Source organism: Denticeps clupeoides, chromosome 12 (genome assembly GCF_900700375.1).
Source record: "Denticeps clupeoides chromosome 12, fDenClu1.1, whole genome shotgun sequence".
In the NCBI taxonomy this organism is placed as follows: domain Eukaryota; kingdom Metazoa; phylum Chordata; class Actinopteri; order Clupeiformes; family Denticipitidae; genus Denticeps; species Denticeps clupeoides.
In genome coordinates this window covers 16,769,378-16,786,948 of record NC_041718.1, presented here as the reverse complement: position 1 = coordinate 16,786,948, position 17,571 = coordinate 16,769,378, and the positions used below count along the sequence as shown (strand labels likewise).

Below are 17,571 nucleotides of genomic sequence, written 5' to 3'. Positions count from 1 at the left end.
GTGAAATTTCCTGGGTTGCGATGGCCACTAGATGGCGGAATACAACAGTCTATGATGTGATAGCATTCGGACCAAATATTTAATTTTTATATTCAGGAATGAAGTGATCATACTAAAAACTAGAATTGTGTCGGGTAGGTTAATTTTCAACAGTAATATGTACTGAAGGTGGTTTCTTGGTAAATATTACATTTCTACATTTTTACAAATAATAATGAATTGTAATTAATTTTTTATATATATATATATATAAATCATTTCAAATTTTGCAATTAATTTACCTTTATTATTCAACACGGGAAAACAAATTAACAATAAAACCTTATATACAAATTATAGCTAAGCAGACAGGCAGTGTAATAGGCACATGCGGGTCCAGAGACAGCCATTCCAATTCATTACATACAGGTTAGAAAGATTTAATTAAAATAATACAAATAATTAAAAAAGACGTACAACAAAAATATACACCCAAACAATGTTGCTTTCCGAGAGAAACCAAGCGCTAGTTTTGTCCTATAAGACAGAGACAGAGCTGAAGGCGAGTATACTGCATGATGTACGTAAGTGATTGTCTCTTTGTTCTGTACTGGGGTCTATCTACAAATATCCGTCTATCTGTTATTCAACATATGGACTTCTTTTGACTTTCAGATGGCCATTCATCTACTTTTATGGACATGCTTTGATTTTCAATAGACATAATTTTTGTTAAACCAGGAAATAGACCACAAATTGACATTTGTATTGAGCATAATAACAACAATAATAATAATAATTGTTTTGCTTAGCATAAATAAGCAATTACTTTACTGTACTCAAGTTAAAATAAAAGGCTTACTAACATACTGCAATTAATTCTTCTTTTCTATAAATCTGTTAATCTCTTGTGTCTTTAGCTGGATTTGTATGCCAAAACAACTTCATTAATTAGATTTAAATATATTCAAAGTGTCTATTCTAGTCAGATCCTTAAAAAACTCATATTAAGGCAGTCAAATACAACAATCAAACACAAAACTCCCCTGCTAACCTATTGGCACTCAATACCGTTGTATAGTTTCCATTCAAATAAAACTAAGATGTGTAATCTATGCAGTTTTCTCATTTTTGCCTTCCCTGGTAAAACAATGCTATGAATTAAATGATCAAAGAGAGGCTTTAATTTTCAGTGCAGTGCAAAACAAAAAAAAAAGGAACTGTGACAGGGTATAGGCAAAAAAAAAAGAAAAGAATATTTCTCTTGGATTGAACTGAAACAAACACATCTCCAGTAATATTGCAACTCCCTGCTGATACAAAGATTGGTCCCACATTCTTGGCTTCGAGTTGTGATTGATGTTGCCTGGCCACATCTATGTTGGTCCGCAGTAGATCACAGGGCTACGGTTAGCGGCGAGAAGGACGGACAGCTGCTGCCCCTTAGAGGTAGTCCAGCTCCAGTGCATGACTTAAGGCCTCCAGATCCGCTCTGCAAGTCACCCTCCAGAACGGCATGTTCTTCTGCACGAGAAGAAAAGCGGACCGGTGCAAATGATCAGTTACGCGCTGGAATGTACTATTCAGAATGTGTTTATTAAAAGCAACCAGCAACAAGAAAAGGAACCAATATATTCTCATTTTACCTTTTTAGCAACTGTTTCCTCCTCCACTCCATCGCCTATAACTACATAAACCGCCCGGCGACCAAACCTTTGTGCCACACGTTCAAAACAGCTCTCTTTACCTGTTAAAAAGTGAATTAATTAAGATTAATAGTGAATGTGTGTGAAGATTCTTTCTGGAAAGGCAACTGTGAGGTTATTGCCAGTTTACATAAAACGTACAGTTTTCACACAGGATTTAGAAATAGATTTAGGCCGTGGTTTTATTAATTGAAGCAGTTCACAGTTCAACAAAATTATCATATTGTTCAGAGCCACCTATTAATCAAATTCCACATAATTTGATTATGTGCTGATTGGAAATGCAAATATATTTACTGTATGATAAAGTGCAACCAGGCTTCTGCTGAAGCCAAACACATTACTTGGAAGATGCAATATTTCATGTCATCCACATGAGGCTCCAGAAAAGCAAGATTTTAAATGTGTAGCCCTGAGCTGTGGGCGGACTGCTGGAATGCTGAACTTCGGCTCACCTGTTTTGGTGGCACTGTAAATGTTCTCTATGGGAAAGGCAGAACCCAGGCCGTACAGCAGAACCTTCGATAAGGCTGGGATGAGCTGAGTGGTGGTGACCATCACATTCACACAGTTTGGCCTGAGAATGAAAATAAACAGTTGCCAACCTGAGAATATTCGGAATATTAATAATTATTATCGTTATTATAGTTATTATTACACTATGCCCACCTGGAGTTGATGAGGGCCAGTGCTTTGAGAGCGTGTGTCAGCCAGAGGTCTGTGATGACCTCCATCTCCCGCCTCAGCTGAAGCCACTCTTCGCGTTTGGGACTGCCCAGTAATCCTGCCAGATTATTTGATCTGATTTCACTATTTCACTAAACAGAATCCTGAATTAAAGCATAAAGTATTTTTGCTGTTCGGCTCACCTCCCACATTATTCTTGTATGTGTTGTAAATCTCCTTGACGCGTCTGTATCGGAAGGCCAGCTTCCTCATCCAGTCTACCCCTCCATGCACACCTGATCCTAGGCACAGCGTGCCCCCACCTGCGGGACTCTGGAACCCGTCGGTGCCAAAGTTGTATGTGCTGCATAAAAGAAAAACAAGGTACATCTCTGAATTTCCATCTAAATGCTTTCAGTGAAAAATAGTGGGTGTGTGCCATAATGATGATTAAGAAAGCTTTAGAAGTGCTGAAGGCAAATAAACTACATTTTAAAAGATGCACACCAAGGACCAGAAGAAATGAATTCTCTGGAACACACTAGCCCCTCCTCCCTTTCAGAAGTGTCAGTAAATGAGAAAACAAATCGCACAGTGAACACAACTCTTGTGCCCTACCTCAGGTCTTGGCCATTGTCGTCTGATGCCACATCATCAATATGAACTTGGTCGCATTCCTAGGAAATGAAAAGGAAACTGGATATATGAGAAATGGAGATGCATTTGAGCCCTGCAAAACAATGTGCTGTGTAGAGGCAGGTTCCCCTGCTCACGACAGCCTCGGGGCAGTGCACAGAGAGAAATACAAATGACAGCAAGCAGGAAGAAATAGACTCTGAAAACCCAAGACTTTCAGGCGCCTTATCAAAAAAAAAAAAAAAAAAAAACATGGCAGTGCCCCATTTCTAGATGACATTGTTAATGTGCATGCACCTAGATATAAACCATGGATAAGTCCATGCTTAAGAAAGTATATTGATAAAAAAAACATGCACTGGCCACATTTAACAACCAGTTCCTTTATTCCTTTAGAATGTACACTGCAGGCCAGATTAACTGGCCTATACACTACAAAATAATGTGCTATTAAAATCCAGTAAGTTATATTTGCGTAAAAAAAGTGTTTCTGATGTTAACTTGAAACCTCATGTTGAATGATGAAGGGCCTGTATTCTATATAAATGTATATATTTATGTCTATCAACTTATGTACACATATGGCTTCATAAGACCAATACTATTGCATGCATTGTAGTACAAAATCAAAAGAAACACAGCAGTGTTCCAGTAGAACCCCAAATAAAGGTACTGTATCCAAGTCATGTCTACTTCCTGCTCTCACACACATCTTGACACTGACAGAGGCTGCTATCGCATTTCAGACAGCTACCGATGGAGGAAGACGCTACCTCACTTTGCACCCACATCACCGGGGCCTACTCTCACGTTTCCAAAAGCCAGTGAGCATTCTACCAGACGTTCCACACTGACTTTTACATTATCACCGTTTCTTTTTTTTTATAGAGAGAGACTTCTCTGGCCATAACGTCTCCAGTAATGTAGACTACAAAGCTGCAGTGTTGCTTTTGACAAAGGAATTTTGATTTGTGATCGTACGCTCAAAAAAAAATGTGCCTGCTGACTATAATTTAGAAAATGATGTTATTGTTTTAGCATTTATGCATTGCCTGGAAACATAGAGTGCAATGTATGCTACAAAAAATTTAACAAGAATACACTGCTGTTCTCTTGATTAATGAAAGCATGTTGAACCATCCAGCTATCCTTCAGAGGCTACAAAAGGAACTTTTTGAAACACGTAACCCATTGCAAGCCCCAGAAGTATTTGCCCATGGCGACTTTTTCACACAGCTGACAACTGTGAATAGAGATTAGATCAATCAGGCCCAACATTTGTATGAAAGAGGGACGTGACTGCTAAAGTAGGTAATTAAGGGGTTAAAATACAGCAATTTAAATGTTCCTGGGGAATAATTGTCTCTGTCCTCTGGGCCGCTGTTCCTTCCTGTCACAAAACCTGTCACTGCCCTCCTCATTACAAGATGAGGTTAATCCCTTTCTTTGTCACAATATGGCTGAAGGATATTTACAAAATTAAAATACCTAATTTGAAAGAAAGTCGGGAAGGTGCCCTCACCTCCAGGTCGTTGAAGAAAAGACGGGAGTCGGCTAAATTAAAAATCATCTCCTCCATCCAGAGCCCCAGCGAGACAGCCTTTGCGGAGTCCTGTGCCAAAAGAGCAATGTGAGGAGTCATGAATCATTCATAATGAACCATCAAGTCATGTGCAGTCGCTAAACGGCAGGTTATGCAACACTCGTTGTGTTTTATCTTGTTCCCATGACTAATTCAGGAGTTTCAATACAAAACCAAAAAAAAAATAAAAAAAACACAACACCAAAAAGCCATTTTTCTTTTCTCTGTAATAAACCCAAGCCTGAGTGTGGAATCGAGTTGCTCGCCAGCGGAAGGGGAATTATGCCTGGTGCTGCAACAGTCTGTGCCAGGACAGGTAGCTGCCACGGCTCGTTTTCGGAAGGGTTGGGTGACAACCATAGGTGAACGTCAGATTAGTGTCTTGGGAAGGTGAGAGAGCCCGCCCTTGGACAAACCCCCAACCTCACACCAAAAAAGGGGGTTTTGTGAATTTGGAGAAGTGAATTAAGGGGGCGGGGAAGAAAGGACCTAATTTTAATTACGGTAATTACCCACCATTTTCTTTCAATGACGGTCGAGCTTTTCAAATGCTTGAAAGATAGCCGTTGTGTTAATTAAAGACGAGAAATTTGGTGAGAATGAAGAATGCATTATGGTTGGCTGATCTTGAGAAAGGGGAAGGTCACATGATAAGATGCAACATGGCATTCGGTGATAAATGGGACTCCAGCCTTTGGAGCTCTAATGGGGGAACCAAATCCTGATGTGTTCTGCAGTTCACCTCGGCGTTTCGGGGACATGCAAAACAAACATCTCTCAGCACATGGATTGTTTTCGTCCTTGGTGGGTCTGGGCTTGCCTTCTCATGGCCAAACAGTTGTTTACTGTGCTGGTATTGTCATGGGAAGTACTTTTCGTAGCTTTCCAGACGAGACGTGCAGTGCATATTAAAAAGGATTTGGTTGCTCCGGAAAGTGAAACAACGCAAAGTTGCATGTTTAACCCTTCAGGATGCATATCAGAGCTGCAAGACTTAATTCCCATCCCATTCATTATGGTAGCATTCAACACATTGGTTTAAAAAGTGATTTGATTTGATGAGAGAACAGATTGGGCTTTAATTTTGTTTTCTAGCTATTTACACAGTGGGCAAAACTGTCTGGCCATTTTCAGACAAAAGTCAAGACACAGCAGCACAGGAGACAGTACAATTTTTACAATTTCCCTAACTCACAGTGTGACAGTGCTGAACCACCAAGGGACCGTGGGAATTCAAAACAGTTCTCTAGCCAAGGAAAAGAAACATGAACGTGATTCCCTCGTCAGCTGCCCAAACGTTACGTAAAAGTTCAAATCCCATCAATCAAGCAGTGTGAGACAGACCGGTGAAACAGCTTGAGGCTGACCAATGGGGCCAGTTCAATAGAGTGGACTGAATGGCGTTTCACTTTTTAGTGCAATGACTAATGCAAAAACTAAAAAATTATTCAAAATGCAGTATTGGATCATTAGTAGGCGGTACCTTGCCAAAACGTGTGGAGAAGGTCCCGGTGAGAAGGGAGTGGAAAATGATGATGGTCTCATCCAGGTCCCAGATGAACACCCTCTACAGACAGAATAACAAATGTTCAGCTAATAATAACACTAATAACACATATCACCTGTCTCTAACCTGACAGCATAATTATTGTGAATCATCGTATGTAATGGGAGCCTTTGGGTAGATAGGGGTATTATTTTGATGACTCAGGTTTAAAAATTAGCGTTGGCTCATGCAAATATGTACATATATGTTAAAGTTATGCTATTACTACTTTTAAATATGCTATTACTACTACATAAGAACATAAGTAATTACCTAAGTATTTTTCTATTATTATATGCCAAATGACATTATGAATTAAAAACAGAGAATTGAAAAATGGTGCACAGGTGAATGCTGCATGCATGGACATATCCATACCTCAATATCTGAGTCCAGTGGGGGCGCTGGATCACTGGCCCGTTTTCTACCCCTCAGCTTTACGTCTGAATTCCGCCTCGCAGAAACTCCCTCTTGGTCCTTCACGGGGGTGGGAGGGCTGGGGGGTGGATGGTATTCTCCTGCACATGCGCGCGCACACACACACACACACACAGATACAGACGTCAGCACCAAGCAACCTTGTATCGACAAGTTACTTCTCACTTCCACAATAACATACCTGTGTGGGACTCTGGACTGTGGTTTGTGGCCACGGCTGTGTGCTCTGGGTGCTGGTAGGGTATGGCGGTGGTGAGGGCTGAAGGGCTGATGTTGCTGGCTGTGAGGTACGCACTGTTGTAATGTGTGTTGTAGTAGGGAGAGTACTGGCTTTGGCTGTACGTGGAGTACGCGGAGAAATCCTGACGCACACAACAGGAGACACACGTCAAACCTCGACTCTTTTTTAAAAAAAAAATTTACTTTAACATTAGATAGGTATTTTCCCAGTGGACAGTCATAATTACCTGCTGAGCAGGACTGAATGGTGTTGAACCTGTAATTGCGTTGGCTCCTTGGAAAATACCAGGAGAGAAACTGCTGCCTAGAAAAGCAATGCAGAAATGCCTTTATCAAACCCTCCGGTGCAGAACACCGCCGCTACGTTCTTTCCAAACAAAACAGAGCACTGGGAACAGAGGGAAATGTCAGGGCGGCTCGAATGAAAAATGAAATGCGATTTTTAGCCCGACTTTGAAGACGTACACAGCGCAGGGGCCATTCTTACTAATGCTAATGCTAACATTAACATTATTGATAATGCTATCAATAAGCACCGTGTTTTTACCATGTTTTTTTTCTTTTACACAGTCATTAATCTGCTGATAAATCACCAAACAATTCACAGAAGATGACAAAGAAGAACAAAAAAAGAAAAGAAAGAAAGTAAAGAGGGAAAACGTATCAAGAGAAACGACAGCCTGTTTCTGATTTACTTGTCCGCAGTGGAAAGCAGCTAATCTCTGACACTCTGACGTCAGAATTTATTCGCCAGATTTCACGTTAGAACTGATCCCTAAATCACGTATGACCGAAAAACAAAGCTAGTGATTACAAAACCTCCTTTTTCTTTCTGTTCCGCGGGGACACAGCGTATCAGTCACACACACCACTGAGGTACCTGCTGGGTATGATTTACTGAAAACGCAGTTTATTTTTCTCCGCTAAGACTTCACAGGGGACATGTCGTTCGGCGCATTGAAAACACAAGGCCAATCAGGTCCTGTGTTCAGCGTGGCTCTTTGCTGCTGTCATTTTCTGTTAGCCCCCAATCATCCTTGATTTTGATCTTGACACAAACCCCCGCTTCCACCTTCCCCACGCCAGGTCACTACCTCCCGCCTACCCATCACGACTCCAATCTCAGCTACCAGCCGACCCTTAACCTTTCACCCGAAACAGAAAAGGGTCAATTTCACGCCACTTTGGAGCCCATAAAACTGGCTGGGTCAGGCTGGGAAAGGGCGCCACGGGACAGGGGGAATGCAGAGGGTTCTTGGGGAGCAATAGCACCACCCCCATCCCCATTCCACGGTCCCTCTTCTGCCCACACAAACACACTAGTCCGACGGGTGGTGCGCTGTGGTGGGGAGCGGAGGAAGGGCCTGACCCCCAGAGAGAGGGGAGCGAGCCGGCTGACGCCAGGGCCTCAGACCGCAGCTAATGGAGAACAGGTGTAGAGGAGGGGAGGGGCGCGAGAGAGCCGGCCGGGATCTAAACAGCACCTGGAACAGCGAGGGGGCCGCGGAGTCGGCAAGCATCCCCAACTTTTATCAACAGACCGGAGAGGCAAGGGGTGGAAATAGAGGGCGATGAAGAGAACCAGAGCAGCCAGGAGCCACCGAGGCAGCAGTTAGGCACCAGACAAATCGGACAGGAGACACTCACCATGCGTTGAGTAGCTGTAGAGAGACTGGCTGGGAGTGCTGCTGAAGTTTGAGGTGTAGCCCAGCAGGCCATTTTGTCCTGGAGAGTGGCTCAAACTGTCTTCTGTTTTAATATCTGGGAGCAGAGAACGATCTTGTGTTATAAATGTAAAATGGAAATATCTGGGCAGAGGGGCCCTTTATTTTCCCCTCAGATAACATTTTGTGGCCCAATGAAATTGCAATTAGTTATTACGAATTAAAATTTTCATCAATATGGTAAAAGATATATTGCACTGTGGGAAAAATGCTGATAATGTGAGCCGTACGGAACAGTCTGTTTATTCGGGAGCAGAACAGAGACAGTGAGGCAGGTCCCTCCGTTGTCTAATAAAAATCCTTAAGCCACAATGCTTTTGGGAGTCGGCCAAAGGCTTCTGCACAACTCTTCCTTTGTGCTGAAGTTCAGCGGCGGAACTCACTGTAGGACGGGACGCTGTAGCCCTGCGTGTGGTGGGTGTAGGGAGAGTACGGTCCAGCAGGCTGTAGGGCGGGGCTGTACTGGGTCTGTCCATACGCTGCCATGGCTGAAGAGCGCAGGAAAGGATGGCACAGTTTTATTCCGGGTCAGTGTGTAGGTGTACAACAAATGTTTTGTACAACTTTCATGTTTTAATAAGTATAATGAACATGGCATTTCAATTTGCTACCTTTATAACAAAGCGGACATTATTGTTAGACCTGCTCCATACGTATCATTATGAGCAATAACAACGACTGCAACAATGATAATAACCTTGCTAAAGTTTCTGAACACGTACCAAAGCACTCGCTGACTGAGCGAATTAACAGTGCTGACGGGCAACAGAAGGGGTTTTGACTCACTTAAGGGGAGGTTTTTCTTCTTCCTTTTAGCCGTCACAGAGCCCAGCTGTTAGCTTTCCTGCAGAAACAATGGAGGCTATCATCAGAACAAATGTGGCATCCTGAATGGCTTCCAGCCACACCTATATACTGTACAATGTATGTACATGATGGTGCTGAAGTTTGATAGCAGTGCGGAAAGTGAGGTGGCCTGGCAGCTATGTGGCGTCTGCCCAAAAACCGACAGTAACCGACTGTTTGTGCAAACCTGCTAGGCAAGGTTTACTTCATCAAATGGTTCGGCTCTTGGGCATGACAGGTTGAGCAACGGTGGACTTTCGGAAGCCTGAGCATGAATACATGTCGGTGAAAGAAGTCAGAGCGAGAATCGGGAAGGACAGACGTCAAAGGGCAGGGGTTAAATGTCACAGGGCTAGTGCCCACTTTATACACACAGGAAGCCTCTCCCGTACACGCACCTTTAATCTTCAAATGCAAAATGTGTAACTACCTCTATGTAAAAAAAGGCTTTGCTCTAAACCACACTAACCACATGCAAATCTTTTAATCTTATGGGGACCCACATGATGTCCCCACAAATACATGCTCAGACAGAAGCACGCAAACCTTGTGCTAAAACTGCACTTACCAGGAAGTCACCATGCTGCAAAGAATGGTGTCTGCCAAACAACCGTATTTGTAAATGTATCGCTTTCTCTGTTGTTATTGCTGGTGTCAGTTTGCCTTGTCTTGTTCGGTTTGAGTCAATTCTCAATGATCTGGGTACACAGGCTTTATTTGACCACTCTGTGTGTTTTAGTTTGCCTTACTGCAACACAATCCACTTTACATGTGGCGCTTGTATCAACTACAACTGATTGTTATCAGAGATTGTTTTATGGCACCTATTGCATTACACGCCTTTAAATTAAAAGTCATTTGTCAAGCCAACTCATATGTAATCTAGTTTCGCTAATGTGGCATGGTGTTAGAAGCACAATACTGGGTAAATATTTGCTTTGGATGTTTGAAAAAAATAATGTATGACATGTAAAGTGTAAACTGAGGAACCTAAGAAGCTCATTTGCCCTCGGATGCAATGGGATCTAAAAGGACTTTCTATGAATCATTCTCTCCTCTGACGGGGCAGGGTAATAAGAGTTCTTCAACAGCCCAGGGTTAAAAGGGAAGGCTGAGCCGCCCAAGCCCTCTCCCTCCAGGGCATCAGAATTTGGTCACGCCGGGGCGGCCAGCCTGAACTGTGGCCCCAGAGCCGACAGCCGACTGACAGTGATGGAGGGAAAACATGAACGATGGAGGCCGTGTGGACATTAGCCGGTGAAAAAAAGCGAGAGGGAGAGTGAGAGGGCAGGATTTTGACTGTGGCGCAAACAAGTCTTAGCGCAAGGGCCACATCCTCTTCTGGGGTTTAAAGAATGAACACAAGTAGAGCGCAGTTGCAGTTCCAACACAGTATTTTGACTGGCTGAGGGGAATCCTCTGACACTCAAAAAGCACGGTCCACCATATTACATTGTTGGCAGGTCACAGTGTCACATGCTGCGCATTGCTTTGAAACAACAAATGGTTGAAACAACCGTTTTATCAAGGGAGAAAAAGAATACAACCATAAAATAAAACCACAATGAATAAATACACTGCTCAACACAACGTAACGCCAAGTCAATCACACTTCTGTACAATCAAACTGTTCACTTTGGAAGCAACACTGATTGACAAATTCACATGCTGTTGTCCAAATGGAATAGACAACAGGTGGAAATGATAGGCAATTAGACATCCCCAATAAAGGCGTGGTCCTGCATGTGGTGACCATACTTCTCACCTCCTATGCTTGCTGGCTGATGTTTTGAATGCTGATGGTCACTGATGGTCACTTTTGTGGTACACTCTGGTGGTAGAAGTGGCTCAGGTAGTGCAGCTCATCCAGTACGGCACATCAATGCGAGCTGTTTCAAGAAGGTTTGCTGTGTCTGAGAGTGTAATGTCCAGAGCATAGAGGCGCTAAGAGGAGATGGCCCAGTACATCAGGAGACACGGAGGAGGCCGAAGGAGAGCAACAACCCAGCAGCAGGACCGCTACCTATGCCTTTGTGCAAGGAGGAACCGGAGGTGCACTGCCAGACCCCTGCAAAATGACCTCCAGCAGGCCCTTTATTTTTTTTTTGTATATTAAATGGAAACAAGCTTAATAAGCTTGACATTGTCATTAGCTAATATAGTGATATTAAGGTATAACCCTCCTCTTATACATTACCATTTGCATTTTCATCCTTGATTCAAGGTAATGTTTCGATGCTGTATCACCCATCTGAGAATCCTGTGTATTGGTCTTCAAAATAAAAGTGTTAATTACCATCCTTGCCACTGTCTCATTTTATAATGTTGGGCTTGTTCGCTGGGAGTAACATTTCAAAGAACAAACAATCAGCACGCGCATTAATTCAGCCTGCAACTGTCACTAAGAGAGAGTTTGAAAAGTTAAAACCAAATCTGGCAGGAGGCCTGGATTAATGAACGTGACACTTCAGAATGTTCTATTTACTTTGTCATCTTATCGGAGCGGGGGTGTCATGAAAGCACCAGTGCATCGCATCAGCCAGGAAGATCGATGCTGAGATGCGGGGAAAACGCTGACCCCTCGGAAACAATGAGGGCCCTGTTGGCCCGCCGAGGAACACGGCAAGCACTGTTCAGTGTGTCGAGCGAGAAAGAGAGCGAGGGAGAATGGAGAAATGAGGAGAATGCGAGTCGGGGCATCCCGGCCGAGGTCTGACTTCCTGTACGTCCCCGCGATGCGCAGCGCGCTTCCTGGTCCAGGGCCGTCACGGAGCGCGGGGGCATGAGAAAGAGCAGAGCTCCGTCCGGCGTGGCAGGAAAGCTGAGATAAAACAAACCAAGCCGGGGGCAAGGCCAGTCAAGCGCTCTTCACCTGGCTCGCGCTTTTGCAAGAATGTCCCTTTTTCACGGGTATCGGGTTCTCCAGATCAGCAGTTGCAACATACATCAATGGGAGTTGTCCGAGGGCGCCTTCCATGCCACGGCCGCCGGCACAGCGAGATGTCATTATGAACAAGATGTCGCCGCGGCGATTAGCCACTTGCGCCAGCAGTACCGTGTAATGGACCAGATGAGAGGGCCCGCCAGCAATGATGTGACTAAAGGCCCCAGCGAGGCCTGTCCGTGCCATATGGACGTCCTCCAGACGCCAGGGGACCGGCGGGCGGCGGACCGCCCCTGCCTGAGGGGAACTACAGTGCAGCAGCGTGACCCCCCGCTCGTCCCTCAACAAAGACCCCCCTCCCCTATCATATCATTCGCACACCCACACTGGCTCAGGACCAGCTCAGAGTGCCATCTGCCAGTCGACTTCCTCCCCGGTGGGCTGCGGCTTTGGTGCTTTAATGGAAGGTTCTGAGCCGAGCGTGTTGCAGGGAAGTGTGCAAACAAATAAGGACGTTGAAGAAGCATTTCTACAGGTGAATAGGGTAACACCAGAGGGAGGGGGGGGATTTTATGCTTAACTGTCAAAATAATAACCTTTTTGTTTCCTGGTGATTTGCATTTGGTTGTTGTTTGCAAATGGCACCACAGAAAAAGGCGAAAACACATTTTTACAAAAGAAAGAAAAAGCTCTTTGCAAATATCCGTAACAAGTCAAAGGTCATTTTTGAGGAAAAGAGCCAGAAGCTGCATGATGCCTGCTAGTGAAAAGCAGTGAAAATGTACAATTAATTTGTACAAAAAAACCCCAAAACAAAACATGTATATGGAAAAAAGTGAAATTTCTCGCCACGTACGTTCCACCATTGATCTCCGCTCCACAAAAGCTCAGCTCTCTGGCCAGACCAGAATGCCTCCAGGCTGGAGTCGGTCAGGAGCCTTTGAACCCGCTGTGTCATAAATAAGGCGGCCTGACGCTCCCTCTCCCCGGCGAGGTATAATGGCAGCAGATGTAGGGGTGATTATGGTGTGGTAATGGCCTCCTGAGATGACTTACACTCACAGCCTCTGGGACTTCATTAGCAGTAGGTGAGTGGTGCAGTCTGGGTAGGGGTTCAGGCCCTTCAGGGTCTATTGACTATAGCTGGAGAAAGGCCCACAGCGGCAACACGGGGGAAAACTTCATGGGAATCTTGGAAAGTACAGACTGCACAAACGAAGATACTTTAAGAGGTTGGTCATTTTGCAGATGATAATCAAATTATGTGATCATCAACATAAACAACAAGTATTGCACTTCACATGTAATAAATAAAGCATAAATGAATGCTAACCTTTTTGAACTAAGTTAATTAATATGCTTCACAATGCTAGATATTCTATGTATTACTATGGGATAATTGTGTAATTCTATATAAAGATGGCATTTTATTTTTTTAATTTTTTATAGGAGTAGACCTGTTGTCACATCACCCATCGCCTGTAACTCTAGCCGACTGTCACGGTGGCCTTTCCACATGACGGCCTCTGACCAACAGGCCTGCTTTCATGCCAGCTGCATGGGAGTCCCGTTGTAATCGAGCCCCTTCATTCAGCCATGCCACTATCGCCCTCCTGTCCCATCAACCCCCAACGGCCCAGCGGCCGGCCCCTCTCCAACAGACCGCTCTTCCCCAAATCAGTGCCCCAGGACGTGGGTCACAGGGACAGACAGCTGGCAGACCTCCCCGAAGCCTGCTTAAATGAGTGTGGGCTGGAGCGGCGGGTGACCCCTGTCAGATGGTGGTCTGCTCCCAGGTAAAACATCTGGTCTGCTCGAGGGAGGGACCACCTCTCAGACAAAGCCGCACCTTCACCTTTTATAATGTCTCTCGAAGACATTTCGAAACGCCCTCTGGAAAAAATGTGGCCTTTATGTGACACAAATGGGAAAGTTTACAGTCTGTCAGGTTCCTCAGTTCTCTGGAAAGCTTTGGCTTGACTCATGTACGGGGAAGAGTTTTTATTTCTTCCTCACAAGGTACACAAGTGGGGCTCGGTTTATTTATTAAAATGTATTGAAGACATGTCTTAGTCATGATAAGTCATTCTTGCCTCCTTCAGGGCTTAAAGCCCAGACCAATATTCTATTAAAAAATACAATAAAAGGTTTAAAAAAAAAAAAAAAAAAAAAAAAACTATCACCGTTGGGTGAGTCTGCATGTGCCAACTTGCAGCGCTTGAAAACAACTGAAAATCTGCATCTGGGAGAATTTCAGATCTGCATGTTTATCAGAGCTGAAAGGTATATATGGAGGATCTATTGTGAGAACGGCCTGATTTGTAATGACTGGAACACAGGATCTTGGGTCTGTCTGCACCTCCACAATTGTGTGTGTGTGTGCATGTGTGTGTGTGTGTGTGTGTGTGTGTTTGCGTGTGTTGAATAGGGATGGCGACAGCAGCAGCTGCTGCCTGCTGACAGACTGAGGCTTTAGCTAAGAGTTGAGGAGATGAGGAGTGGGGTCCGAGCAATGGAATCACCTCACCATTGGGATCCCTACATCCGGCCTCCCAGACTGCTCTCCAGGGACAGGCTGGTCGGGCACAATGGATTCAACCACCCGGTCCCACCCGGATACCCATAATTCTCATAATGCCCTATCAATCAACTACACAAGTAAACAACAACGTTAAATTATTATTATGTTCAAAAGTTCTGCATGCTGATGTAATTTTTTTTACATACATACATATATATATATATATATATATATATATATATATATATATATAGTGTAAATTAAAATAGAAAAAAGGGTGTGTCAGCCTCTATTTAGAGAAATATCAGATTTTTGCAGACATGTCTAAATTCTGGAACCTGCTCCAAAGAATATGAATAAGATTAATTAATATATATATTTAGAATGGCATGATGCAACTTGTCACCAAGCGATTAAATATTTTTTAACTGAAACTCTCACCAAGCAAATGAATTATAATGGCTATTGGCAGTACTCCATTTTGCCACAACACATTTACTTTCTGTTGAGTTAATTACGATAACAACATAGACTGGTTATTCCATATAGATCTCAGATAAGGATAGAAGAATAAGCATAATAACATCCATGTTATCTTTCTGCTCATGGAATATTTAGCATTTTGAAAAGCTTTAAATCGAGGAGTGCGTTATGTGGTCTGAGTGAAAACATTTTTCTTCTAAACTGGATTCAACCTTCTCAAAAGTCTGGAGGACACGTCCAGAGGAACGGCCACATTTCCCTGCTCACTCCGAGGTTATCTGAGATCTGCAGGTCGGACCCTCAAAAGTGGGGCTTCAGTTCAAGGACTCAGGGCCGGAAGGCACGGAGTTAAGGCCGGCCGCAAAATAATGAAATTGATGAAGATAAAGTCAGGAAGACCACGGCTTCTTATGAAAATATTTGTCATTCCAGGAACCTTTGGCTACAGAAGATTTAAGGAATTAATTTGTGTTTTCTTAAGAAGGGGGGGGGGTCTGCCTGTGCGTGCAGGCTGGGGAATTCTCCACACTTTGCAGAGCTGCGGTCCTGGACCTGTGCAGCTTGTTCACAATTTATTAGAGGCCGTAATAAGAACCATGGAGGCAGAGGGTTCTGGGGGAACGGGGAGAGGAAAACTCTCCAAAAAGCGGTGCCTAGCGTTATTCGAGAGAGAATCCGAGTGTTAAATCAAACACACCCCAGCATCCGCCGGCCTTGGTATGCGCAGTCTTTCCAGTGTTATTTGTGGCCGTAACGAAAGTCAAGAGCGAATGAAGTTTTCTGCTTGATTTATATTCTGTCATTTGTTGCGGAACGTAGAACGTGGTGCTCAGCATGCACAGTAGAAAGTCTTAAAGGTGCAAAACCTAGTGGGTAACACACTCGCCTATGAACCAGAAGACCCAGGTTCAAATCCCACTTACTACCATTGTGTCCCTGAGCAAGACACTTAACCCTAACTTGCTCCAGGGGGGGACTGTCCCTGTAACTACTGATTGTAAGTCACTCTGGATAAGGGCGTCTGATAAATGCCATAAATGTAAATGTAAAACTTGCACAATAACACAACCACACGAGTCGTGAGTGAATTATTACGAAGTTATAATAATTTGGTTTTGATTTTGGATTTTTTTTTTACAGCAATAAAATAGATTTTTGTCAAGAAAACAACTTTTACTAACAATGTTTTACCTCTGAACCCAGGAATAGGAACGCACTGGGCAGATTTCTGTGGAAGCTGTTAAGATCCTCACAGCATGAATGGACTCTTTGAAAATGACTGGAGTCGGACCCTGAAATTACTTAATTACGCTGCTCCCTCCAATAAGGCCTCAGTGATTCTGTTCTAATATGCGAAGCCTCCAGCAGTCATCGCAGAACTCAGCACCGACCCAGTCAATAGAATATTCTGCTACAATATTCTGGAATAGATGGGACAGCGAATCTGGCCAAAAGAATTCACCAGCACCAGAGGAAAAAGGCCCAAAACAAACAAAGGAAAATGAATTTTTCCAAAGTACTGAGAAACATATTATTATAAATATTAGTTACAGACCACCCACATAATTATGTCCCACTGCGTTTTTTTTTAACTAGACAACCTCAAAGTTTACGTATAAAAAAATTATTTTATGCAAAGGAGTAGACCTACATGAACTTATTTTGTAATGTCAAAAATATTTTCGGTGAAGAGATTCAATAACCGAACCAAGAACGCGTCTTTGCATAGTTTTTGTTCTTACTATCCGTTTTCTTATTCTGCAATAGCAAGACGTTTATTATTAGACGTAGATTATTAGAGATATTTCTAGATAATACACCGCACACAAATATTTTACTATGTAAACAGTGGCCGTTATGTCAATACTTAATCATACAGTCGCATCTGTCGTGTTTGTATATTACTCTGAAGATAAAAAGCCAGCAGAGTGGAGTTGGAACGCTGAAGGTCCGACTGCTTACCATCACCGGAGCGCCGCGGTCCACGACTGGCTCAGATCAGTACCGTTTCCATCCCCGGCCTGGACTGGAGCGGCGTTCGGTCCACGCCGTGTGCGCGGCCCACGGAGGAGGAGACGCTAAATAAACCCGACGCGGCCGCGGGTCCCTCCTCCTGGCCGGCCGCGCGCGTGCCCGTGCGCGTGCGCGCGAGCGCGCGTGCTTGTCGGCGCGGAGCGGGCAGGTCATGCGCTGCTTGGTTTTACAATGGTCTAATTAGAATGACTATTATCGTTGTAATCGTCATCATCATTATTATTATCATTATTGTCGGGCAATTCGGCTGCTTCTTGTGCAAACAGCGCGGAGCCCAGACCCCTTT

General features: G+C 43.9%; 1 protein-coding gene across 1 annotated transcript; it reads right to left on the bottom strand.

The window, feature by feature from the left end:
- Positions 1–264: 264 nt before the first annotated feature.
- On the bottom strand, positions 265–17,359 carry eya2 (EYA transcriptional coactivator and phosphatase 2). Its single transcript, XM_028997908.1, has 15 exons — positions 17,214–17,359; positions 9,304–9,361; positions 8,901–9,005; positions 8,441–8,554; positions 7,021–7,097; positions 6,735–6,915; positions 6,494–6,633; positions 6,053–6,136; positions 4,510–4,599; positions 2,970–3,028; positions 2,555–2,715; positions 2,355–2,469; positions 2,141–2,262; positions 1,626–1,726; positions 265–1,503 (listed from the first exon to the last, which is right to left on the bottom strand). The coding sequence occupies exons 3-15, from the start codon at positions 9,001–9,003 to the stop codon at positions 1,423–1,425; spliced, it is 1,428 nt and encodes a 475-aa protein (XP_028853741.1). The 5' UTR covers positions 9,004–9,005; positions 9,304–9,361; positions 17,214–17,359; the 3' UTR covers positions 265–1,422.
- Positions 17,360–17,571: the final 212 nt, after the last annotated feature.

Coding starts and splice junctions, on each gene's coding strand:
- eya2 (XM_028997908.1), bottom strand. CDS start 9,003: ATGGCAGCGTATGGACAGACCCAGTACAGCCCCGCCCTACAGCCTGCT. Junction 4,600..6,052: donor TCTCCACACGTTTTGGCAAG/GTACCGCCTACT, acceptor CTTTTGGCACAG/GACTCCGCAAAGGCTGTCTC. Junction 1,504..1,625: donor AGGAAACAGTTGCTAAAAAG/GTAAAATGAGAA, acceptor CTTCTCGTGCAG/AAGAACATGCCGTTCTGGAG.